At 37.9% G+C, this 25,902-nt stretch overlaps 1 protein-coding gene across 2 annotated transcripts in view; it reads left to right on the forward strand.

Annotated features, from left to right (window-relative positions):
- ERGIC1 (endoplasmic reticulum-golgi intermediate compartment 1) overlaps positions 1-25,902 on the forward strand; it is a 141,386-nt gene that overhangs the window by 79,024 nt on the left and 36,460 nt on the right. For both annotated transcript variants that reach the window (XM_051978911.1, XM_051978910.1), the window contains exons 3-5: positions 6,527-6,599; positions 19,600-19,694; positions 21,083-21,207. In XM_051978911.1, coding sequence (XP_051834871.1) covers positions 6,527-6,599; positions 19,600-19,694; positions 21,083-21,207 — 293 coding nt within the window. The remainder of the gene's footprint in view (positions 1-6,526; positions 6,600-19,599; positions 19,695-21,082; positions 21,208-25,902) is intronic.

Genomic DNA, 25,902 nt, shown 5'->3' on the forward strand with positions numbered 1-25,902 from the left:
GAAGGAGGCACTTTTAAATATTGAACAGGATAACAGCACCCTAGGACTGTGCTCTGTTCCTAGAAAGCTCTTAGAGCCAGAGGCCAAAACCCTGCTCTGTCACTTAACTGTACAATTTTGGACAGATCAGTTAACCTCTCTGAGGTTTTGGTTTCTTATCTGTAAAATGAGGGGATTGAGATTTAGTCTTGTCTCTTCTTCTATTCTCCAGCATATTTCCATGTGCCCACAAGATATTCCTACTTCTGTGGCCCACCAGAACCTCAAAATAATTTTGTCCCAACAGAGGTCATTTTTGTTGCTCTTTCTTCCTTTGTTCTCCTTATCTCTGGCAGCACCATTTATCCTTTCCCCCATGTCTGAAACCTTTCCATTTCTTTCAGTCCAGTAAGTTGGCAAATCTTGTAGATTCTCTCTTTATATAGTCTTATATTCATTTTCTCACCTCTGCCATGTTACTATCTGCTTAGACTGATGTAGCAATCTATTAAAGATCTCAGATCCCTTCTTCAGCCATTATACCACTGCCAGAATAATCTTTTTTTTTTTTTAAATAGATCTTGTCATGTCACTCTTTTGTTAAAAATCTTCAGTGATTCCTCATTGGCTATTAAACAAAGTTCACATTCTTGTATGATATTCAGGTTCTGACTATACATTAAGGGTGGACTCGTGCTGCCTCCACAGACTTCCTTGACCCTCTCCCTTTAGTTATAACCTTGGCCATTGTATCTTCCACAGTGTTTCATTTTAAAGACCTCCCTTTGTCATGTATTGTCACTTCCATTTCATCTCCCTCTTCTGGATTGAGTTCCATGAGAGCAGGATCTGTCTTGTCTAAGTTTTGTGTATCCCCAAATGCCTCCAACTTAATGTTTTATACATAACAGATGCTTGATAAATATTGTAGCTATTTGTATATATACTGACTAGGTCATAAGTTCCTGGAGAGCAGGGACAAATTCTTCTCTGTCTTTCTCACAGTTCTTGGCAGATGGGTATCCAAGACATATTTTTTGAATGACTGGTCAGTCATGAACAACTTTAGGGACAACGTATAGTTTTGTCCCTCTGGGTGCCAGGGATTGAAGGAAGAAAGGAAGGTGGAAATTTCTGTTAGTTTCACTTCTTCATTCCCCACCCCCACTTTAAATCCCCACTCACTTTTTTTCCACATGAAACTTCCTTCAAAAAGGAGTTTGCTCACACATCAGAATCTGTTTAAATTTCTTTGAACTCTAGTTTCTTCATCTGTAAAATGGAAATAATAATATCCACCTATATCTCTCAGAGATTGTTTTGATGATGGAATTATATATGTAAAATGCTTGGTGAAATATCACAGAATCTGAGTCTGAAGAAACTATATTAATTGTCTAAACATACCCTTTCATGTGTTTTGACTCCAGTGAAGCTTGTGTCTCCTTTATCAGAAGAATGTTTTTAAATTAATTAAATAAAATGCCTAGGATTGCAAAGAAAACTATGTTGAGATACAGAAACTCATGGACCCCAGATATACTATAACCCCTAAAATACTGCAAACATATCCACACTTACTTGCTTGAAGGACTATGGAATAGAGTAATAAAAAGAGCACTAAATTTAGTCAGAGGATTATATGATCTTGGCAATTCACTTCTTGTTAAGCCTCAGTTTCCTCAACTGCGAGATAAGGGTATTAGACTGGATGGCTATTGAGATTTTTTCCATCTTTAACCATGGTCTTTGATTCTATGAAATTCCATAGACTAATCTCAGAAGGTCAGAGCTTAGAGAACTGAGCAATTATTGACTGTCAGCTCAGTTTAAAAGGAATGCAGGAGTTATATCAACAAAGGTATACATCCAGCTGAGCCTGATTAAAATACATCTGTAAGGAAATATCTAATGAGGCTTTCCTGTTCTGCATTGCCGTGAGCCAATTCCAGAGCACTTCTATTGGGTCCCAGCCCATGCCATCATCAGCCATTCTCCTGATGTAACTTCCCTTGGTGTAACCAACCCTGAATGGAATCTGAGTCAGTCTCTGACTATGGGAAGCCAGTCATAGATCACTAGATTTTTGACCAAAAATGGATTGAGAAAGCTTTGATAAAAGCCTTAGGCGTCAGAAGACCTTTTAGTTGAAAGTACTCACTACCTCCCTATTTAAAACTATTAGTTCATGGTCACACAGACTGTATTTTACAAAAACTCCTGCTGAAATTATCTAGGCCAGGCAACATTCCTTGTACACATTACGGTTAGAGAATTTTTTCCCTATCCTGCTCTTTTTTTCCAATTTGAGGATAGTTAAGAACTTAGGATGGACAAGGAGACCGAGGAGAGAATATAAAGGTAATATGTTATCATCTTTATCATCTTTATTCTCCCCAAATAAAACATGCCTTAATTTTGGGAATATGACTATTTTATCAAATCAGATTTCTTTTGTAAGAATTTGATGTTACTTACTGATGTTTTGCAAACTAAAAGCAAGATTATCAATACTGTTACTATAAGTAACTCATTTAATTTTATACTTTACAAAGTACTTTCCCCAAATGTGAAATAGATTGTGTAAGCTTTATCCTCAATGTTACTAACAAGTAAATTGAAACCTCAAAAGGATTAAGTGCCTTGTTCAATATAATATAGCTATTAAGTGGCAGAGCTAGGATTCCAATTTATTTTTCACAAGGCAAAATAACTAGGTTGTAAGGGGGAAAATAGAGAAGAGCTAGTCTTTTTTTTTTTTTTTAAAGAGATTAGCTTTGTCTAATAGATCAGGTTATAAACCAAAATAGAAGTTTCAAATTAAACCCTAATCCATGAAATTTTCTCCAAGTCATTGTAATTGAAGCAGTTTTCCGTTTGTATGTCAGCCTCCAAGCACTTGTTTGTTCATATATTTATGCATTCCATTTGACTTAACAAAACTGATTGTGGTGTGGCAAGGGACTCTTCTATTCATTGAGGGGTATAAGTAAGAATGAGACATGGTGTCATCAACCTAGTAGTGGAGATAAAACACATACACAATTGTTAGAACAAGTTAGGATGTGAAGGTGCTTTTTCAGAGGTACAATGTTGGGAGGTCAAAGGAGCAAAAGATTACTTCCCATTGAGGAAGAATCAGGGCAGGTTTTGTGAACAAAGTGGCATTTGGGCTGCACCTTGAAGGGTGAATAGGACCAAGGCAGTTAAAGAATAGAAAAGGGTATTTTAGGCAAAAGGACCAATGAGCAAAGGCATGGTGGCAGGAGTTTTTTAAAACACATATGGGAAACAGCAAATAATCCAGTTTGTGTGTGAGTGACTGAAGGGGAAGTGGAAGATAAAATGGGAAAAGTAAAATGGGACCAACTCTTAATGTGTCTTAACTAACAAGCAAAGAAGACTTGGCAAGAATTTAGAGATGCTCCCAGATCTCACCTGTTAATTCTTCCATTCATTTCCCATTTTCCTTAGTGCTTATTTGTGTGTAAATGCTGCATATGAACTCCTCTGAGCACCAAGAGGAAGACCAGATTGCCATAATGTCTTGGTATCTTGTTGAGCTTCATTTTTACATTGCTACTGAAAGGCAAGCAGGCCTGAATCATGTAAGATAGAATATAACAGGCCTGGTTGGACACGTCATGGAATATTGAGGAATGAACAAGCAGGATAAGTTTTTTTGTTCTTAGATAATAATCCTTTCCCTGAACAGTAAGTGCCAGTCCATGCCAATCACTGAATTTTAAAAAACCCATTCAAGAAACCTCCTACATGGGGCTCATCTCTGACTCACTTCTGTATACAACATATTATATAATATTAGATCAGGGAGAGTGGGGGTGGGGCAAGCAATCCCTTCTATTGACTTGTCTTAGCGTATTGTGAATAGAGTACACAGCACCTTAAAAACTCCTCAAGGATAGCATCTATCACTTCAGTTTCTATCTTTTCTTCTCCCACTCTCTCCAAGGTACCTATTAAAGAAGTTCTCAATAAATGCCAATTACCTGAATGAATCAATGGCATTATGTTCAGCTGATCTTATTCTCCATCCCTTTTTCTTATGGAGAATTCACTTTTTAGTGTGGTTCACTTAAAGTAGGGATTCTTAACCTGGGGTTCATGAACTTGCTTTTAAAAATATGGATAATAAGGAAACTAGATGGCACAGTGGGTAGAGCACTGACCCTGAGTCAGGAGGACCCGGGTTCAAAACTGGCCTCAAACACTTAACACTTACTAGCTGGGCAAGCCACTTACCCCCAATTGCCTTGTTTCCCCCCCAAAAAATGAAAATATTGATAATGATTCCACACAATTGGTGTTTTTATCATGCATTTAAAAGCATTATTCAGAGAAAAGGGCCATATACATCACCAAACTGTCTGGTATTTAGGACTCATGATCAAGAGCAGATATGTAGGATATTATAAGAATTTCTGGATTTAGAGATTAAGGATTAAGAGATCCTGGGGTTAGTACCTAGAACTATCAATTTCTAGCCGTGTGACCACAGTCAGATGACTTTTTCCTGCTTAATTTCAGATGAGAATAATAATATTTGTACTACCTACCTAACTGGAGATTTTGAGGAAAGTGTTTTACAAACTTTCAAGCATTATCAAAGATTATGATAATGGTTGTTCTTATTGGACCACACATTGGTAAAGACAACTCCTAAGTGAGGAAATTGTCTCTGCCAAAACCACCTGGCATTTATTTTGCAACTTAGTCTTAGAAAGTTGTCTGAAATATGGAGAGGTTGGGTAATAGCTAACATTTATATAGTCCTTACTGTACTTGAGGCACTGTATTCAGTGCTTTACAATGATCTATTTAATCTTCATAATAACTCTGGAGGGTATATGCTATTCTTATCCTCATTTTTAACAAGTGAGGAAACTGAGGCAAAAAAAGTGACACCCCAAATTATACAATCAGTATATGTCAGGGGTAGGAATTGAATTAAAATCTTTCTGCCTTCAAGATTGAATCTCTATCCATTTACACTGCATACTTCCTCTCAAGCATATTATTATTTATAACAGAATAGCAACATATTATGGGGGTCACATATTCCTGTGTCCTGAGAAATTAAGTGACACCATGGACCCTGTGGCATCTACATCCACCCCCTGTTCAGATCTCAGAGCCAGTTTCTTGCCTGTTATCTTTCTCCAAGGGACAGCAGCACATCAATTGCCTGTGATGTTCCCACCAAAGAATGGTTTTGTTGCAGTTCAGCTCCATTCAAGGTATACCCATCTGAACATCTTCCATTGGGCTGGACTATGCTGTGGGCCATACTGACTTGGAAAACATAGGCAGCCCTTCTCCTGTGCCCCTTTCTCAGAGTTCACATCCCATTTAAAGAAATGAGACTAACACAAAATAGGGAAGGGACAGTGGAAGGAAGTATGCAAGGACAGAATGCTGGACCTAGAATGGTGAAGAGCTGAGTTCAAATTTGACCTTAGATACTTGCTGTGTGATCCTGAACACTTCACTTATTCTCTATTGCTTCATCTAATAGCACCTACTTCCTTGGGTTGTTGTGAGGATCAAATGAGATAAGAATTGTAAAGCACTTAGCATTGTAAATAAAGCACTGACACATAGTAAGCTCTATATAAATGTTAGCTATTATTATTAGATATTTAAACCCCTAAGGGTTTGGCATTGTTCCTATGATCTGTAGGAGTCTAGAGAAACTAGAAGAAGTGAGTCTAAGCTTGAATGGCTAGGGATAACTTAGTGAAGAAGATGAAAAGAGGCAGGCCTTGAAGAATAGAATAGGATAGGATAGGATAGGCTAAGATAGGGAAGGGGAAGGGAGGATAGGATAAGGAGGGTAGAGTAGAGTAGAGTAGGATAGGATAGGAAAGGGCAGGATAGAGTAGGGTAGGATAGGATAGAAAAGAATAGAATAGAAGTATATATCTTGAATTGTGATATATAGATAGGGAATATTTTTCCCACCATGGAAAAGAGTTGGGAAAGTTAGGTGGCTATTTCAAGCAAGGAGTAGCATGAACAAAAGTGGCCTCTTTCAACTATAACTTCCTCCTAGGAAAGGGAGGTGTATGATCACTTAGTAAAGTAACAAATTATAATGGGGAAGAACACTTTGTTTGGACTCAGAGGTCCAGGGTTCAAATACATGTTCCAGGTTTCACTACCAAGTCAGTTTGATTTTCTGAATTTCAGGTTTCTTGTTTGTAAAGAAGAACTAATGATACTTTTGAATACCTGTCGTACAAAATTGTTATATGGAAAATTCTCTGTAAACCTTAAAGCACCATACAAAATAGAATTTAAAAAAATTATTATTATTTACCCTGTTGAAGAGAAAGAATTGCCCTTGAACCAATCTTATAGGAAATATATTCATCTAAATTCTTTGAATAAAAGGAATAATCAAAATAAAGAGAAAGGATCGAGTCAGACATTCATGCCTTACCTTTAAAAATGAAATTACTGAACCATCATCACCTATGATCCTAAAATGCCTAATTTCTTTTCTCACCAATGTTGTTTATTCTAGTCTCTGTCTGCTGTTGCCTCTTTATTCTGTTCCTCTTCCTCTCGGAGCTCACTGGATTCATAGCCACTGAAGTGTAAGTAAAGTTTTCTTGAATGGGTTTCATTGGGTTTTTTTGGGGGTGGAGGAGGATCTCTGAGGGTAGAGGTCAGTGGTATGCTAGCCCATTTCTGACCTTGTGTTGATAAGAACCCTTTCTTGGCTGGTTGTTTTTTGGTTTGTTTTATTTCAAATTCACAAGAAACATTTCTTATCCCCTCTCAGCCTCTGGTATGTTTATTTTTAAATTTGATTTAACCTCCCATTGTATTTAATAACTATACAGCACAGATGCTTTGGTGTTTTGGGACCTCCTTAGAAAATGTATAAATGTTTGCCTGCTTGTGATGTTTCATCACATTTTACACGAAAACTTTTTCCTGGGAATCACTGAATATCTGATCCTATATGGAAAAAAAAAGTTCCTTCTTGGAAAGGGAAGTTTCAGGCACAAAACACTCTGCTTTCACATCAAAGCCTTTCCCCTTGAACACTCTTTCCTGTTTGAATGTTCTCATTTCTTGGTTACTATTAAGTCTCTGCTTCCTGGCAAAGTTTGACGCAGTGTGAATCCATACTCAATTCCTAGAATTATTCATCGCCCTCATAATTTCACATCATTAGGATATGCCTAACTCCAAATTCCATCGGAATTATCTAATCATAGTCACACAAAACTCCTCTTCTAAAATGGAATTAGAAACAGGAGGTTCCAGATTGGAAGCTCAGACCCTAAACTAGAACTTGGTTGGAGTCTCATTGCCCCCATCATTAAGAGTCTTCTATCTGGAAGCCATATGGAACCCTCTCTACCACTTTGCGCTCTCATGTAAAACCATGTTATCTTTTCCCTTTGGAGGTTTTTGTTGCTTAACTTAAAATGTTCTAAAAGCTCTTTCTTTTCTATTATATCTTTCCTTTCTTTATGTAGGGTCTGAAATGATCACTGTTGAAAAAGAGAATGTCACCATTTTGTTATTGTTGTTCTGAGTTTTGTTTCCATTAAAATGGCAGAAAGCCAAAGCATTAATCCTAAAGTGTCCATTAATAACAAGCATAGCACACAATCATTCATAATAATTTTAGAGCTGGGAGGGAATTGAATGATTAGTTCAGCTGGTAACTGAAAAGGAATTCCTTCTATCATATGCCTAACTACTGGTCCTGGGAAAGAGATTAGCTTAAAAAGGCCAGGTCTCCACTGTATCTAGGGCCATCTTCAGTTGTCCTCCTGACCTATGTCTTGCCACCGGATCCAGATGGCTCTGAAGGAGAGAATGAAGTTTGCACAGATTTGCCTTATTTAAATCTATTTCACTTGCAAATCAAAACATCCTCCTGGTGTCATTAGTCCATTGGTCAGTCATTGGGCCTTTGCTTTAAGACCTCCAATAAAAGGAAATAGCCTTCAGAATCCTGCTTTTAGACAACTTTTATTCTTAGGTTTCCCCTCCTTTCTTAAAGCCTAAATTTTACCTCTTACTGACTTCTACCTACTGTTCCTAATTTTGTCATCTAAGGTCAAAAAGAAACAGACTCTTTCAAATGGAAGTCTATCTTAAGACAGTTGTCATGTTCTCCCTAAGCTTTCTCTTCCTCAGGCTCAAAAGCCCCAGTTCCTTCAGCTGATCCTCTTTTGGCATAAGCCAGTAGCTCGTATTGTCCTCTCTCCATCTTTATCAATGTCCAGCCTAAAACATACTATCCAGAAGTGAATATAATCCTCCTGATTTGGGCTTCTGAGGGCAGGATAGCCATTTCTTATCATTCCTTGAAGCTTTTTCTTAATGCAGATCAGGATCACAGCTGGTTCTTAGGAAAGACCTTGAGAGAATGATTTAAAACAGTTATATTTTGAGAAGTATCCAGACCATCATATGATTTTTTTTAAGTTCATGTTCTTAAAAATCTTTACTACAATATATACAAAAAGATTAATGGTGAGGAAGATGAGAGAACCAGTGAGGAGTAATAATAGCTTACCTTTAAAAATTCCTGGGAAATGAATATAAATTGCTTGCATTTTTGTTTTTCTTCCCAGGTTATTTATACCTTCTGAATTCAATTCTCCCTCTGCAACAAGAAAACTGTTTGGTTCTGCACACATATATTTTATCTAGGATATACTGTAACCTATTCAACATGTAAAGGACTGCTTGCCATTTGGGGGAGGGGGTAGAGGGAGGGAGGAGAAAAATCGGAACAGAAGTGAGTGCAATAGATAATGCTGTAAAAAAATTACCCTGGCATGGGTTCTATCAATAAAAAGTTATTTAAAAAAATAATAAAATAAATAAAAAAATAAAAATTCCATGTAGGGGGAGTGGGGAGACTAGGTTGGAGAGAAGGGAAAATTTGAAATGTAAGATTTTTTTATAAATATAAGAAAAAATTTTAAGGGAAAAAAATGTTTAAATCACTAAAAAAAGGTCAGTAATACTCTTTAATATAACATATCATAAAATACCTTCCCCCATCCACTCTTTCATTTTTCATTTGTTTTTCAGCTCTGTCTCTATACGACCTCATTTTAGGTTTTCTTAGCAGAGATACTAGAGTGGTTTGCTATTTCCTTCTTTAGCTCATTTTACAGATGAGGAAACTGAGGCAAACAATGACTTATTCAGGATAACAAAGCTAGTAAGTGTTTGAGGTCATATTTGAACTTGGGTCTTTCTGCCTCCAGGTTGAGTGCTCTATCCACTGTACCACTCTCATTTAAGCAAAACAACCTAAAACAAGTTGTCTTTCTGTAATATTTTGAAGTTTACTAAGTTCTTTCCTCACAACTCAGTAAAGTTTAGGAAGCCCAAATAGTAGCGCACCTGTTTTCACAAGTGAAGAAATCAGAGGTACAGAGGCTAACAACTTTTTCCAGATTACACAGCTAATCTCTCAAAAAGCTGACATTTGAACTTGGTTCTTCTGACCTTTCTGCCACATTCTTCTTTAGCGGTCATTTAATTTAGGTCTTTTGTTAATCACAAAACACAAAAAGCGTCCAAGGGTCCTGTTACCTTTCTGGGTGCATTTGGATGGTGAGGATGTTTATGAAAATTATGCCCCTCCGAGTTTTTCTCCACAGGAGTAATCAGGTCAGTATCTACAGAAACAAAATCGTTGCTTTTATATTTCATTCTAATGCATTTAGAACAGTAACTTTCAAATTGATGACACAATAGGCTTATTTTTTGCAAAATGTAGTTTAGGAGGAGCATTTAATCTGACCTCTCTGCAGATTGACTACCCTGATGGGCCTCTTCTGCCACAGAGGACAGATGATCAATTATTGTTAGGTAAGTGGCCCCATCAACTGGGCTTCCAAGCCTGAGTTTCCTGTTTAAGCAGTCTGACCTCACTTGTGATAATCAGGTAACCCCAAATGCTTTTTCACCTGCTTGGTATCTTAAAAGGGTTGGGCAGATGCCTCTCAGCAGGTTTCCCAGCTCCTTTTTTATTGTTCAACATATTCATTGGGCTCAAATCACAGAGGATCAACTCATTTCCTTCGAGAGTAATTGTCTGCTCTGGAGCCTAGAGAAAAGATGAGAAAATACCTCTTCCTTGTCTTCTTTTCAGAGTGGAAAGCTATAGGTGCAGAGTACTTAACGTGGTGTCTGGCACAACCAGTGCTTAATAAATGCTAATTGATTCAGTATAGACTTGGTTGATAGATTCTGCTTTTTTTCTTCCTCAGCTTTATTCTTTGTTACAAAAGATGACTCACTGGGGAGGAAAAAAAGGGAGAGGGGAAGGGGTTCCTCTACGAAGGTCTAGCCAGTGTCCAAAGAGGTTCTCTGGGGATCTTTACCTTTGGAAACAGCCAGAAGATCTTCAAATTCCATCATCTTGACGAAATGGGAAACAGATGAATCAGGTCCTTTTCATCTAGAAGCAGTGAAAATATCAGACTCCCCGTATGCATTTTATCCAGCATAAAGTTATTGGAGCTGAGCTCTCTCAGCCTCATTTGTGTTTTAGGGAGAGGCTTAGTATTTAAAACAGTGAAGAACTTAAGGACTGAGGATACTGTCTGGGCTGCCAGTGACAGGCCTTAGATATTCTGCATGAGCTGTTCTGGCCTGAACAATTGATGGATATCCTGGTCGCTGGCTTTGGTGATGAACCTCTCTGAGCTCAGCAGAACGATCCTTGACGTCTTGGTGACTGCTCCTCAAATGGCAGGCTTGTCCTTGAAGCCTTTCCCGGGAATATCACCTGCCAGAACTTATATTTCAGCAGAAGAGCCTTCCTCGAGGTTATCACCTCCATGCTCTAGTGGAGAATTGGTATTTGCTGATTATGTTGCTTCTTACAAAATGCACTAGGGCAGTGAGGCAAGCAGTAAGCCTTCTAAGCCTCGCTGGGGTTTTGTAGAGTTCAGTGTTAGTGAAGTGTGGGAACCAGCTGTAAAGTGATAGACAAGTCTTTTAAAAAAAAGTCATAATGACAATAATGATGGCAGGTGTCTGACTCCCTCACATAATAATCTTTGAATGCTTATGGGAGGTATAAGGAAAGCTGATTCACACACCCAGCAGCTGTTCTACCTGCTTCTCAAACCCACAGAATTGTCATCCTCCATGAATGATGGGGTCATCTCTACATATTGGGCTCTATTCAGTTTTTTTCTCTGCTGCCAAAAGGAAGCAGGTGTTTTGAGGTTCTTGGGTCTTATTGTCATCAAATGTAGATAATCCATCCTTTAAAATACCCTGGCACCAATATAATAACTAATAATAATAAATTAATATTTACATAGCACTTGAAATTTTCCAAATGCTTTATGGATGTTAATTCATTTGTTCTTCACAACAGCGGGGGGAGGTAGGTAAGGAAATTGAGGCTAAGGGTGACTTGTTATATGTCACATTAACTGGGATACTCAAGGCTGATCTTGGAATTACTTTAGAGCTTTTCCTAACTCAATCCCATGGGATTTGGAAGATGAATTTGTAGCACCTGAACTTGGCAATTCTTCCTTCATGTTGCTTATCCTTTTCTCTTACATTATTACTTTTATCGCTGTCAATGCTCACTTCCTATTGTACCATCTGTCTGAGGGAAAGAATTAGGAAGGAAGACAGAAAAGGAGGCAGATTTCAATAATCAAGCTAAAAATCAGAATGGGGCAGTATTATAACATATGGATCATTCCAGGTGCCAGTCAGAAGAAAAAACATTAGATGTCAAGTTAGAAACCTGAGTTTGATTCCTAACTTTGCCAATTACTATGTATCCTTGAATTTACTTACGTTTGTGTGCCCTCAGTTTCTTTATCTCTAAAATGGGAATGATAGTATCTATAGACATCTCACAGAGTTGAGACAAGTATCAAATGAGAGGTTATTATGTGGCTCTGTAAACCACCAAATGCTATAAATCTCAGCTATTAATGACCACATCATTCCATTTTAGGCATTTCCAGATGTTTGATCTTAATTGCAATGCTGCTTCTACCGCTTTTTTGTTCCATAAGCTCTTTATGGAATCCATCTGATTCTCCTAAGTTTCTTGGCACTTTCTTTCTTGTAGTATTTTTTCTGCCAAGTGATATGACCTACTTCCTTTCTTTACCATCCAACAGAGGGCAACCAGGATGAGGAGGAGGCTGGGGACCATGCCATATGGGGAACAGCTAAAAGAGTTGGGAATATTGAACCTAGAAAAGACAAGATGCAGAGAGACATAACAGTCTCCAGGTATCAAAGGTATCAAAAATGTCATGAGGAAGATAGGTTAGATTTGTTTTACTTGACCCCCACCCCTCAAGATAGAATTTTTAGTAATCCCTAATAAGTAGAAGTAGAGAAGTTATCACACACACATACACATGGTATCTATTTATTGGTACCTTTTGTTCTCCCAAAATCTACTTTTTCTCTCTCCTTTGCCTTTTCCAATGAATCATATCTTCTAATATTTTTCCCCTAGAGGAGGAAAATTTCTGCATGAGCAGATAAGAAATTCAATGAAGAAATCTGAAAGAATCTTGAGGGAAAACTATTATGCCTCCATTAGTAATTCTACTGATCTACATTGACTGGAGAACATAAGTCATATAGAACCTGCTATTAGTCTTCATTTGTACAGTCCACCCTTTGACACTTGCCATGCCCTTAACCAAAGAACAGAACATAAGAAAAGAGTCAGAGCGACATTTTATTGTAAATTTGGAGCAAGGATTCCATTTATCTTCAAGTTCATGGGAAAACAGCTAAAAACATCCAGTCACTAGAATATTTTTTTCACATTAAAGCATGCTAAATAATACTTGCTGCCCAATAGACTAACCAAAGGGGAAAGGACTGCCTTTGAAAATGGTCTATCTCCCCATCACTGACAGTTTTGCAGTAGAGCCTAGGGAAAGACCATTTGTTAAAGTAGAAAAAAACCTTGAGATTGAATTAGGTGACCTCCAAATACCTTTCTAGCCCCAAGATACCCTTGTGCAATGTTGTTGAACTCCCATTATCCTAGTTCTGAAGTTGTACTATAGAGATGTAAGAAGGTGGGTTTTATGGCAGTTTTTAAAAGATAATTTAATATCACTTTTTTTGGTATGATAAGACCAGTAGAAAGTAGAATGTTTCCTTCTTCCCAGAGTAGGTAGAAATGAAGAATTCTATTCTCATTTGTACTTTGTTTATGTAACCTTATTGTTAAGGCCAAAAAAGTCTTAAGATCTTACTGTGGACTGCATTGATGGTAAGTTTCAAGCAACCAAATTACTAAGTATTCAGTTCAGTGGCTTTGAACAGGAATCTGAAATATTCAAGTGCTCTTCTAAAAGCAAATAAAATTGTTTTCCATAGATGTCATCCAATTCATTTCTCAGCCTCAAATTTCAAGGCTTTTCATCCAGTGCTGCTCCTCCTCCATTCACCCCATACTTCTCCAACTGCAGCTCTCCTCTCTCTCCCCTACATGGCCAAATGAAAATGTTTGTTTTTCCCCCCTCTGTATGACATTCTAGTTCCCTCCTCCACACCTTTGCTCATGTCATTATCATTGCTGGAATGTCTTCTCCTCCTGTACTCCTTATTCTTCATCAATACACTTATTCACTCCTTCGAGAAGATATTCTAATTAATTGAGCTAATTCTGCCTCAAAGTCAGCTGGGAACACAACTGTGAGCAATTCTGTTTACAGATTCTGTTTAATCCATTCTGGAGCTTTATAGCCTTAGTATAGTGGGGTGGGAACAGGGAAAGAATGAGAGAAATGATTTGGAGTCAGAGGAGCTAGGTTTGAACCTGGGATATAGCACTTAACTAATTGTATGATGTCCCTATGATGTACAAGTACCTGAGTGGCTCTGGACCTTAATTTCCTCATCTTTAAAACAGGAATAGTCATACATTTACTGACTACTTCACAGGATTATTGAAAAGAAAGTGCTCAATAAATATTAGTGTTTTTTAAAAAGGGGGTAGGGGGAGCAGTCTGAAAATACTTTCATCAGAGTGGTGGAGGAATTATTTAAAGAAATGACTCTTGTTTTTCTGATGGTCATATAATTGTGAAAATTTATTTCCTATGTCATTAAGAACTTAAACATTTTGTCCCATACAAAGCACAGTTGGTTTAGGTAACTTTTCATTAGCATCCACATCAGGGCTGGGTCTACTATAACCATCAATAGCTACTGGTAGAAAATATATTGGGGAAAGGATTTGGGCAATAAAGGGCTTCTATTTTATCTGTTTCAGTCTCCTCATTTTAGTGATGAGGAAACTTAGGTGAAATGATTTGCCTATGTACATGTAGGCAGTAAGTATCAGAGCTGAGATCAATCCAGATCCTCTCACTCCAGATTCAGCGCTGGAGCTTTTGACATTTTGAAATCCCCCAAAGCAGATAGGGGACATGAAAATGACAAATAATGGTTATAGTAATCCAAAAGGTTTACCTGAACCTACCTGCCTAAGTCCCAGCCCTTATTTTAAAGTGAGAACACACAGCCTGCCTGGGGTTGGGGCCTGTTGGGAGCTCATGCACATGCCAGGGATTCGAGTTCCAATCTTTTTGTCAGTTATCCCTGACCTTGAGGAAACAGTAAATCCAAAGCAATTGCTACTTCACAAGTGATTTGTTTTGCTTTTGAACTACATACCTGATGACTTCTGGCAGCTGGTTTATCTTTCCAATTTTGCTCGGCTTGGGCCAATCAAATTAGTTTACATCTACTATTTGTACGTCAAAGGATAGTAGCCCCAGGATGTGTTGGGTGGCAAAGAGATGCCAGCCTGGAATGAGAAATTGGCACTACATCTTGGAGATGACTTCATTTACCTCATCCGGATATCATAGAGATGTAATCAATAGGTGTTTGTATAGCGGCTTGAGGTCCTTCAAGAAGGAACCATAGAGAAACACTGTGTACATGGAGTGTTACATAACCCAGATTAATTTCCCCAGCCCCAGACTGGAGGAAGGCCTTTGGAAGCCAAATGCGTTTTCCATCCCTTACCTTGGCGTGCTTGTGCCTTTGCATTTAAAGGGCCGGAAGACTGGGCTCTTAGCCCTTTCTAGAGCACCAGCTGGGTGTGTCCTGGAAATGCCAAAGAACAGAGGGGAATTGGGAGCCCTGCCAGTTTACTGAGAGTCTTATGAAACTGGGTTGGCTTGGGATTGTGCTTGGAGCAGCCCCTTGGGGCCTGAAAAGGTGAGGTCATGTAGCCTCCCTCCTGGGGATTAATGCTGCTTCTGAGTGAGCTCATTCTCCATAGAAAATTGCAAGGTGTGACTTAATCTCGATAATCTCTCAGTAAGACCTAAAAGGTATGTCTCCAACCCAGGTAGGAAGGTAAGTAGCATCCCAGGAAGATCCTTTGCACCCTCGGAGGAGGAGCGTGGGGCCCTTCCCTAAATGACCATCCCATTAGTCACCAGAAAATACATGACAGCGAGATTTCACGGGCAGGAGGCTGTTGTTGGGTACCGGAGCCTGAGGAGGTGCACTGGAGAAAACAATCCACACCTCAGCTGACCTACTAATGATTCTGCCAGCTCTGTGGTGTGGGCCGGAGCAGGCCCAGAGAAGTTGTGCTTTTCTGACCCAGCTCCTGCACTGCCTTTAATGAGTGCCATTTGTTTTGGGGTCTCAGCACAAGAAAGGGCACTTAGCTGCTCAGTTTATCTGGATGCTCCAGAGGATCAGGGCCAGCTTTCTTCCCTTTTCCTGGCACTGCCAAAGTAGATGGAGAGGTGACATTCACCAAGGAATAAGGCTGAAAAAGAGAGACCTGCTTGGAGAAGACATTTAGGCCTTTACCTGAATTAACAGAGCCAGGAGATTAGCTCACAGACTCAGAAACTGATAGGTCTGGAAAGGACTTTATAGCAAATCATGTAAGCCAGCTTCCATTATTGTCAAGACAAAATTATTTCAATTGCCATATATATTATTTGTTTCATTTGTTAGAACAACCTAGTTCTAGTGACCTGGGAATTAATTATTAGCCCTGAATTGTTGTTTTTAACACCCCCACACACCCCCATCACTAAAACCACCACCAAAAATCATTTACAAAAGCTACTCAAGTAGTTTTAGAAACAAAATTAACTTAGTTGCAGCAGCTAGGTGATATAGTGAATAGAGCTCCTGGCCTAGAGTCAGGATGACTCGTCTTTCTGAGTTCAAATCCAACCTCTGACACTTATTAGCTGTGTGATGCGAGACAAATCACTTAATGATATTTGCCTCAATTTCCTCATCTGTAAAATAGGGAAAATAATAATTCTTACCTCCCAGGGTGTTGTAAGAATCAAAAGAATCAAAAATATTAAGAGATAATAATTGTAAAGCACAGTGCTCAGCACATAGTAGATTCCATATAAGTATCAATAGTAATAGTAGTAGTAAGACCTATATCATTATTTCTCATTGCCCTCTATAGTAGTTACCATATAAATGTTAATAGTAGTAGTGATAGTAGTAGTAGTACTAATATCATTATTATTTTTCACTCCTCTTCTCTATATTTTACTCTAGATTCTGAAGGTGACCTATTTCCTCACTCCTTAAAGAATTTTTCCAAATTTACTTTTTGTTTTTACTGAACCTGACAAAGCTAAATATTTCAGTTTATGGGGGGGAGGAGAGAACTACTGAGAAGATTGTATGTGAAACTGAACTTCCATTATGTATTGCCTTTAAAATTGTTTATTAAATGCAATAGTTATAAAAGACCCTTTTGGTCTGAACTCTTGCTTTTAATGTACTTTTTAATATTTTATTAATGATTTAATTTTTTTTTTGGCATCATTATTACTTCTCACTTATTCTTGATTCCATCCTTTCTAGCACATTTCCTCCAATGTTGTTTTTCCTTACTCCCATAAACTTCATTCTTGCCTTTTCTACTGGCTTCTTCTGTCCTGTAAATATGTCCAGGTCTCTCCAATTCTTAAAATAACTCCCACTTGATTCTGCCATCATCCAAGCTTCTCTTCTTTCTCTCTCCTCCTTTGGTAGCTAAACTCACAGAAAAAGCTACCTGGCTCTTTGCCTCCATTTCCTTCCTTTCCTTTTGCAATCGAGCTTCTGACTTTATTATTCAACTGAAATTCTCTTCAAAGTCATTAGTGATTTCTTCATTGCCAGAGTCAAAAGCCTTTTACCAATCCTCACTCTTCTTGACCTCTGCATCATTTGATGCAATTGATCCACCTCTCCTAGATATTATCTCCCATCTGAGGGGACATTTCTGCATGTGATTCTCCTATCTCTCTGACTACTCCTTCTCAGACTCCTTTAGTGAATCATCATCCTTATCTTACCCCTTAACAAACTGATCATAGCTCAGGATTCTATCCTGAGCCTTCTCTATTCTTCTTGATCTCATCTAATCCCTTGAGTTCAGTCATCTTTATGCAGATGATTCCATCTCTCCATCCACATCTCCATCTCTGTTCTCTTACTTGAGCTTCAGTTCTTCTTCATTAGTTGCCTTTTGGACATTTGAAAGTAAGTGTCCCATAGGCATCTCAAATCAACATGTCCAAACAAAGCTCATTATCTTTTCTTTGTCATTCTCCCTGCCCTAAAACCTACCCATTTTCTGAACTTCCCTAATTTTACTAAGGAAACCACCATCCCTCTATTTATTTAATCTCACAACCTTGAAGTCACCCATCATTCTTCTTCGGCCCACATAGCCAGTGAGTCACCAGATCACACATGTGACAGATGTCACATTTGTCACTTTCTCTACACTCACAGTCAGTACCCTAGTTCAGGGTGTCGGTCCTGCTCCCCTAGATAGTAACATTTCTCATTGAACTCCCTGCTTCTATTCTTTCTCTTCTCCAATTTCTCCTTCACTGAAAAGCCAAAGTATAGAATGACAAAAGCACTGATCTGGCCATTTCATTTCCATGCTCAATAAACTCCAAGGATTCTCTCTTGCCTCCGTCATAAAATATAAACACCTTTGTTTGTCATCTAAAGGTCTTCATGTCTTGCTTTCATACTCTGTAGTCCAGTCAACCTGACCTTCTAGCCATTCTTTCACAGAATTCCAACTTCCATTGTGGGGGCCATTGCAGAGACTGGTACCATCGTCTTAGAATCTGTTTCCCTCAAGCCTTTTCTCAGTCAGAACAGCTGAGTTTAAATCCTGCTTCTAGTTGCATTTATGTGACCTTAAACCAATCATTTAACTTCTTTGAGTTTCATTTTCTTTTCTAGAAAGTGAGGAAATTTAAGGAAGCTGGATTTGACAAGCCTTTGAGTTTTCTTCTGATTATTTACCTATGAACCTGTGATCTTTACAGCTGCCAACTCCTCCCCTACCAAACAAAGAACTTTTTATTTATTTTTTTTACTAGACCTATATTATTGGTAGAGGGAGTTTTAAATGAGGAAACACCCTCTACCAATAAAATCAGCATCTGTTCAGCAACTGAGAATCTTAGAGAGTTGTTTGGGAGAATGTGGTGATTAAGTAACTTGGCCAGAATCATCTTAAACATAGGAGTGGAAGCCAAACTCAGAGTTCTCTCCTGATCTGCTGTTTCATACTACCTCTTATTTACTTCATACATGGTTTGTATATGCTCATGTATGTGCACATTATACATATCATATCCCCTTATAAAGGGTAAACTCCTTGAAGGCAGGAATTATTTCATTTTTATTTGGGAATATCTTTACAACTAGTGCAGTGCCTAACATTATTGATTGATAAATTTGAGAATATTTTTATTTGGCCAGAACATTGAGTACATAATGGAGAGTACTTCATTCTATAGGAGCTTTCCCTTTATCTCTTTTTTCATATAGTCTTTAAATATGAATCAATCACTAATTAAAAAATACTTGATTGTGGGAGCAGCTAGTTGGTGTAGTAGATAGAGCACCAGCCCTAAAGTTAGGAGGACTTGAGTTCAAATCTGGCTTAATACTTCCTGGCTGTGTGATCTCTGGACAAGTCACTTAACCCCAATTGTCTCAGGGGGAAAAAAACCAATTTGATTGATTTACATGAGAACCTGGATTGCAGGAAGAGTTCATCCCACTTGCTTCTCAATTAAAAAATTAAAAGGAAAAGAAAAAAGATCTCATACTAAACGTGCATGATCCAGCAAAACAAATCCCCACATTGTCCATATCTGGCAATTGTTTCTTTGAGCATTTTAAGTCTATTATCTCTCTTTCAGAAAGTAGTTGTGTTTCATCTTTATTCCTCTGGACTCATGATTTGTATTGACCCAAAAATTATTTTTCTTTATAATGTTTTAGTTACTGTATAAATTATTATAGTTCTATTCCCTTTATTCCTAGTCAACTTTCTCTGACAGTTAAGCAACATAAGCAAGAGACATATTAAGGGGAATTAGTGATTATCTTCTAATCATATTGATCGCTTCCTTCTCTTGATTTGTGCCTAAATAGGAAAATATGGTAAAAGTCTAGTTACACAGTGCAGAGAGAGAAGGATAAGACTAACTGTCTGATGCTTTATGGGGGAGCAGGGAAGATGGTGCACATCTGTTACAGTGAAAACCCCTGTGCTTGTGTCTCCCACAGAGTGAATGAACTATATGTCGATGATCCAGATAAAGACAGTGGAGGTAAAATAGATGTCAGTCTGAACATCAGTTTACCGAATTTACACTGTGAATGTAAGTACCACAAGTGACTCTTCGATTCCCTTAACATCCTACCTTTGCGATTAGGTGATTTACCAACTCACAGAAAGTTTCAGTTCCACCCCCAGAATATAATATCCCTGGTTCTGTGAGTCCCTGCTAAGTCATTTCCCCTCAAATGATTTCGTTTCAGGGGGACTACTGTGAATTAGAAGAGCTTAGTGAAAAACCAAAATCTGAATGAAGAATTCATTCTCATTATTACTTTTGGGCTTTCAGATGGGAATTACATCATTGTTTTTAAACTCAGTAAAAGCAGAATGAGGGACCCTATGCTAGTCAAATATGTTTTTTTTTTTTTTTTGCTTTCATTTAGAAAAATAAATCTGGCCTTAGACCTTTAATTCAGGAGTTGCAGAAGCAGTGCTCCTAAAAGAAGGAAAATTTTAGTCACATAGGAAACCTGGTAGCATTAGCGTAGTGGAAAGAGATTTTTTTCCCCAGACCCTTTTCCACTTGGTAAAGTAGTCAGCCCACATCAGCATTTTTGGTTCCAAGCTTTGAATATTCTCTGATGTTTTTCTCTAAGTTTGAAGATTCCCTAGTTGTATTGTCCTTTATTCTTACTCTTCTTTAATACACACACACACACACACACACACACACACACACACAGTCACTCCCACAGTTTGGCACTATTTAATGCCCTGGTGTTGAGACCAAAAAAACCTTTACTTCCAAGGTACTCCCAGCTACTATTCTTCATTATAGTCTTAGAATGTGTCAATATGTCAAGGAAGCGCCTATGGTTCTGTAGTCCTTTATATTTTCTAGACTCACCCTCAATTTTGTTATTTGTCACTTGCAACATTTCTTAGGACTATTAAGATAGGCTGTTGTCACTCTTCCCATTTTTAGATTAGGACGTTAGGATCTAAAAAAAGTACAACCAAATTCTCCAGAATCTTATAGCTAGTCGATAATGATGGATTTAAGACTGATAGTCCAGAGTTACCAATTGGTTTCTGAATTGACAGATCCCTTTTGCAGTAAACACCAAGAAATGGACTTGTTGGAGCCAGTTAATAACTTGCAGAGTTCTTTCCTCTCAGATTGCTTTATTCTAACTAGATAAAAGCATTCCATCTGAATCTCATTAGCCTTGCACTTCCAAAAAAACAACTCTATGGCTTCGTAAAATATTTAATTCATATTCTGTATGTTAAAGGGAGAGTCTGTATTTCCTTAGATTGAAAGAGATCCTCTCTTATTTATCCCTGTGCCTAATTGTCATCCCTTTCTCCAGCTGACCAGGTGATAGATGCTTTGCAATAAATACCCACAGGGATACCTCCATCCCTCATCTTTTCCTCCAATTGTGACTCTCCCTTTGTTCTTTTTGTTCCCTGGGTACTCCAAAGTGGTCGGACTAGACATCCAGGATGAGATGGGGAGACATGAAGTTGGACATATTGATAACTCAATGAAGATTCCTCTAAATGATGGTGAAGGCTGCCGGTTCGAGGGCCAGTTCAGTATCAACAAGGTGACTGAAGATTTTGGGTATCTTTATGCTATCTCCCTCCTATTCCATGCCTTCCACTTATAAATTGAATTACTAGATTAGAGCCATTATACAGCTACATATATTTATGGCAATCTTGCTGCTGCAGCTGCTGAACCATAGGTTTTAGATAGTTCCAGGCTTAGAAATATGTCAGGCTGCTTTGGAATTATAAGATCATGGGCTCTTTATGGTCAGTATCATCATTATTACTCTAAAAGTAATTACAGTATTACAACTAAAAGTACAATTCTAGGAAGGGTTTAAAAAACCCCCAACAAAAACAGGATACCTAAAAAATTCTATAGGTCATGTATCATTAAGCAGGTTTATATGATTATAGGAGTTAGTTCTAGAAGAATCAGTAACCAATCAATAAACATTTATTGAGTACATACTATGTGCTAAACACACTGGAGCCTTAAAACTAGTACATTTAGCCCAGTCTTCTCCTTTGATGGTTGAGGAAACTGAGGCTCCAGGAAGGGAAGTGATAACCCTAAATCTCATTTTTCCATCTATTCATTCTACTCACATCACTGGGCTCTAAATTGATTCACAGATTGTAGAGTTTATGGGAAATTCTTTGAAAACCTGAGTTTATTCCCAGGGCTGCTGAAGTCTGTCTCTATCTAATGTGCCCCTGAGGAAGAAAGGAAAGGGTTTGTCAAATCCAATAATCTGATACTACTAAAAGACTAGTACCATTCAAGATATATTGTGAATTTTAGCCAAAGAAAATTCTATTTAAAATTTTTGATAATCCTCTGTTTGATAATTAAAATAATCATCATAATAATAGCATTTATATAGTATTTCAAGGTTTACAAAACACTTTATATATATATATATATATATGGTCTCATTTCATCTTCACAATAACTCTGTGAAATGGATGCTATTATTATTCCCATTTTAGAGCTATAGAAATTGAGGCAGATAGCAGTTACATGACTTACTCAATATCAAATAGCTACCAAGTGGCTGAGGAAGGCATTAAAATTAGATCTTCCTCGGTGCTTGGGCAGCTAAATGGCAGAGTGGGTAGAGTGCCAGGCTTGGAGTCAGGAAGATGCATCTTCTTGAGTTCAAATCTGGCTTCAAACATTTAGTATCTCTGTGACTCCGGGCCAGTCACTTTATCCTGTTTGCTTCAATTTCTTCACCTGTAAAATGTGCTGGAAAAGGAAATGGCAGCTAAGAAAGCTCCAAAAAGGGTCACAAAGAGTCAGGCACAACTGAAAAATGCCTCAACAACAACTTCCTCAGTCTACTGTAAGATGAATAATGTGTTAAAAGTTAAAATAGGAAGGAGCTAAATTATGAAGAGCTTTAAGTTGCAGAGGAATTTATATTTGATCCTAAAGGTAATTGGGAACCATTGAAAATTATTGAATAAAGGTACAATAGGGTCATCTCTTTAGCAGCTTTGTAAAAGTGGGTTTAGAGCAGGGAGACATCTGAGTCAGGTAGTACAAATAGAAGGCTATTGCAGTAGTCTAGGTGACTGTTTGAGTAGAGAGAAGGAGCTGTATTTGAGAGATATTATATCAGCATGCTGTATGCGTGCATGTATGTGTGCGTGTGCATGTGTGTTTAGAATGAGGAGTCAAAGATAAAAAGTTACAAATCCAGGATATTTTCTTCCCTTCCCCTCCTTCCCTTTCCTTTCCTTTCCCCCTCTCCTTTTCTTTCTTTCCTCCCTTCCTCTCTTTCTCCCTCCCTCACTTTCTCCTTCCTTTTTTTGTTCCTTCCTCCCTTTCTCCCTCCTTTCTTCCCTTCTTCCCTCCCTTCCTTCTTTTCTCCCTCCCTTTTCCCCTTCCTTTTTCCCTTCCTCCATTCCTCCCTCCCTTCCTTCCTTCTATCCCTAAGCGTCCTTTCAGGCCACCTAGTTGCCCCATTATTTTTCAACATGTTGACTTTGTGATGCCTAGAAGACACATAGTTTATGGTTGCCAGAGGACTGGAACTCAAGAGGCAAACTAGGACTAGATAAATAGTCTATGAGTCATCTAATAGAAATGATAATTGTACTTCAGTTCAATTAGGGGCTGATGACTTCATTCATCAACTAAAAAACCATAGGGAGAAAAAAGGACCCAGGACAAAGCCTAAAGGACAGAATCATGAAAGGTGAAAAAATATTAAGTCTAAAAAGAGACCATTAATTTTGCAGTTAAATACTATTGAATTCTTTGAGGAGAATATCAGTTAAATGATGAGATCAGTGATTGAAAATGACTTTGTCAAGAAATTTAACTGAGAAGAAGAGAGATACAGGATAATGACTAGCAGGTATGGTATTATCTATCAAGGACTTTTAAAAATGAAGATTGGGCATGTTTATAAGCAGTAGGAGAGGTACTAGTAGATAATAAGAGGGTGAAGATTAGATAGAGAATAAGTATTTTGGTAGCGGCAATCTGTTGAAGAAGATAGAAAGAGATGGGATCAAGGGTCTATGTAAGCAGCACTTCATCAGAGACTGAAGTGTGAAGCAGTAGATGATAGATGATTTCAGAGGGGGCTATGAGATGAGAATGAGGGGATAAAAAAGACTTCTTGGTTGATGTCTTCAGTTTCATAAAGTCTTCAACAAAGATGGGAGTTGAAAGTAGAGGATATAATGAAGGCTTGAAAAGAGAAGAAAATTTGTTGAACGGTTGCTATGTTAAGTGGAATGGGGATTTGGTTAGAGATGAGAAATAGGATTAGATTGCTGCTGTACAGACCCAGTTGGCATTAACTTTGTAGACACAATATAGGTGGTTTCATAATTTCCTCCAGTTCAGTTTAATAGCATGTGAGTAAAGCAAAAGAGTCAGATGGTGAGAGTTATTAAGGATTATGGCTTAACAAGGCTTGATCAGTGATAGGACAAGAGAAAAAGGGATCCAAGAATAAAGAACAGTATATCATTGAACTGGTTCACCAAAGGATCGAAATTAAATGTTAGGCATTTATATGTGAACTCTGCCCCATGCTAACCAGAAGCCTCATTTCTGGCGTTTCTAAACAATCTTAGAAGAAGCCAGAAACAAAAGTGAAGTGATCATTAGTCCTACATCACAACCATTATAACCAATGATCTCAAGAGTACCGAGTGCCAACTGGGCCACTTGTTGAAAAAACTTATCTTGTGACAAAAGGAGGCTTCAAGAGGGCAGAAGATATTTCCATTTCATTTGAAGGCTTGTTCATTAAGTAGGCTTTGCCATAGTTTCAATTCAACTGGAAATCTTTAAGAACAAAGGACCACTGAGCAAAGAATTGTGGAAGGACTAAACAAATTGTGGTATATGAAGGTAATGGAATATTATTGTCCTATAAAAAATGGTGACCAGCTGATTATAGAAAGGCCTGGAAAGATTTACATGAATTGATGCTGAGCAAAATAAGAAGAACCAGGAATACACTGTACACAATAAAAGCAAAAATATACGATCAACTATGAAAGGCTTGGTTCTTCTCAGCAGTTTCAGTGATCTAAGACATTGCCAATAGACTTTGCATAGAAAATACCATCTGCATCCAGAAAAAGAACTAAGACTGAATGTAAATCAACACATGCTATGTTCACTTTTTTCTGTTTTTTTTTATCTCTTCCACAATTTTTCCCTTTTGCTCTGATTTTTCTCTCCCAATATAATTCATAAAACAATGTGTATTAAAAATAAACTAAAAAAATTTAAAAATTTAAAAAAATGAAGGATGAAGGACCACCAACATATAATTATAAGAGATCTCTATAGGACTGTAATTCAGAACCTCACATCTGTGGGGAGTTGAGCCCTGTGATTTCATCAGCTTAAGAAATTCTCTCACAGTGTCATCCATAACTTAGACTGACAGAGTTGTCTTGGATTACTGAGCTCATATCTTCCCAACTGCAAAGCTAGCCTCCTCAGACTGATTTTCTTTACTTAAAGGGTAAAAAGTAAAGTTTATAGAATGCCAAAGTAATCAGTCTGCTCTCCAGTTTGATCTCCTGAGTCTGGAACTTGGTGGTCTTTCTTTCTTCCCTGGGGCCATATTCTATTTCAGTTCTAAAAGGACTGTTTCATAAACTTTGTTTTCCAAAGAACACAAATTGAAAACAGAAGCATAAGTGACCTATAAACCTGGCTTTTTTCCAAGGACCAAATTAAAAGTTTCAAATTTCATTCATGTCATTTCACCCTGCAAAAGGAAATTAAAGAAGATGTTCTACATCTTCTACATCTAAAGATGTTCTACATCTAAAACAGGATTTGACTTACACATTTTTGCCCAGAGCCATCGTCTCTGAGGCTCTGAATTAGATACTAATAAGCCTTGTCTGTGCAGAGTTAATATGAGCTGTTCTTTCAGTGGGTATCTCTAAGTCTATCTAGTAGATCTTATTCCATTCATTCATTCAACAAGCATTTTAATTAGCATTTACTATGTGTCAGCCATTGTACTTTTTGTTGTTGTTAGTCATGTCCAACTCTTTGTGACCCCATTTGGAGTTTTCTTGGCAAAGATACTAGGCTGGTTTGCCATTTCCTTCTCCAGCTCATTTTACAGTTAAGGCAAACAGAGCTAAGTGACTTTCCTGGGGTCACACAGTTAGTAAGTGCCTAAGACCCAGATTTGAACTCAGAAAAATGAGTCTTCCTGACTTTAGGCTTGGCACTCTATCCCCTGTACCACCTA

The sequence above is a fragment of the Antechinus flavipes genome, chromosome 2 (assembly GCF_016432865.1).
Source record: "Antechinus flavipes isolate AdamAnt ecotype Samford, QLD, Australia chromosome 2, AdamAnt_v2, whole genome shotgun sequence".
Classification (NCBI taxonomy): Eukaryota; Metazoa; Chordata; class Mammalia; order Dasyuromorphia; family Dasyuridae; genus Antechinus; species Antechinus flavipes.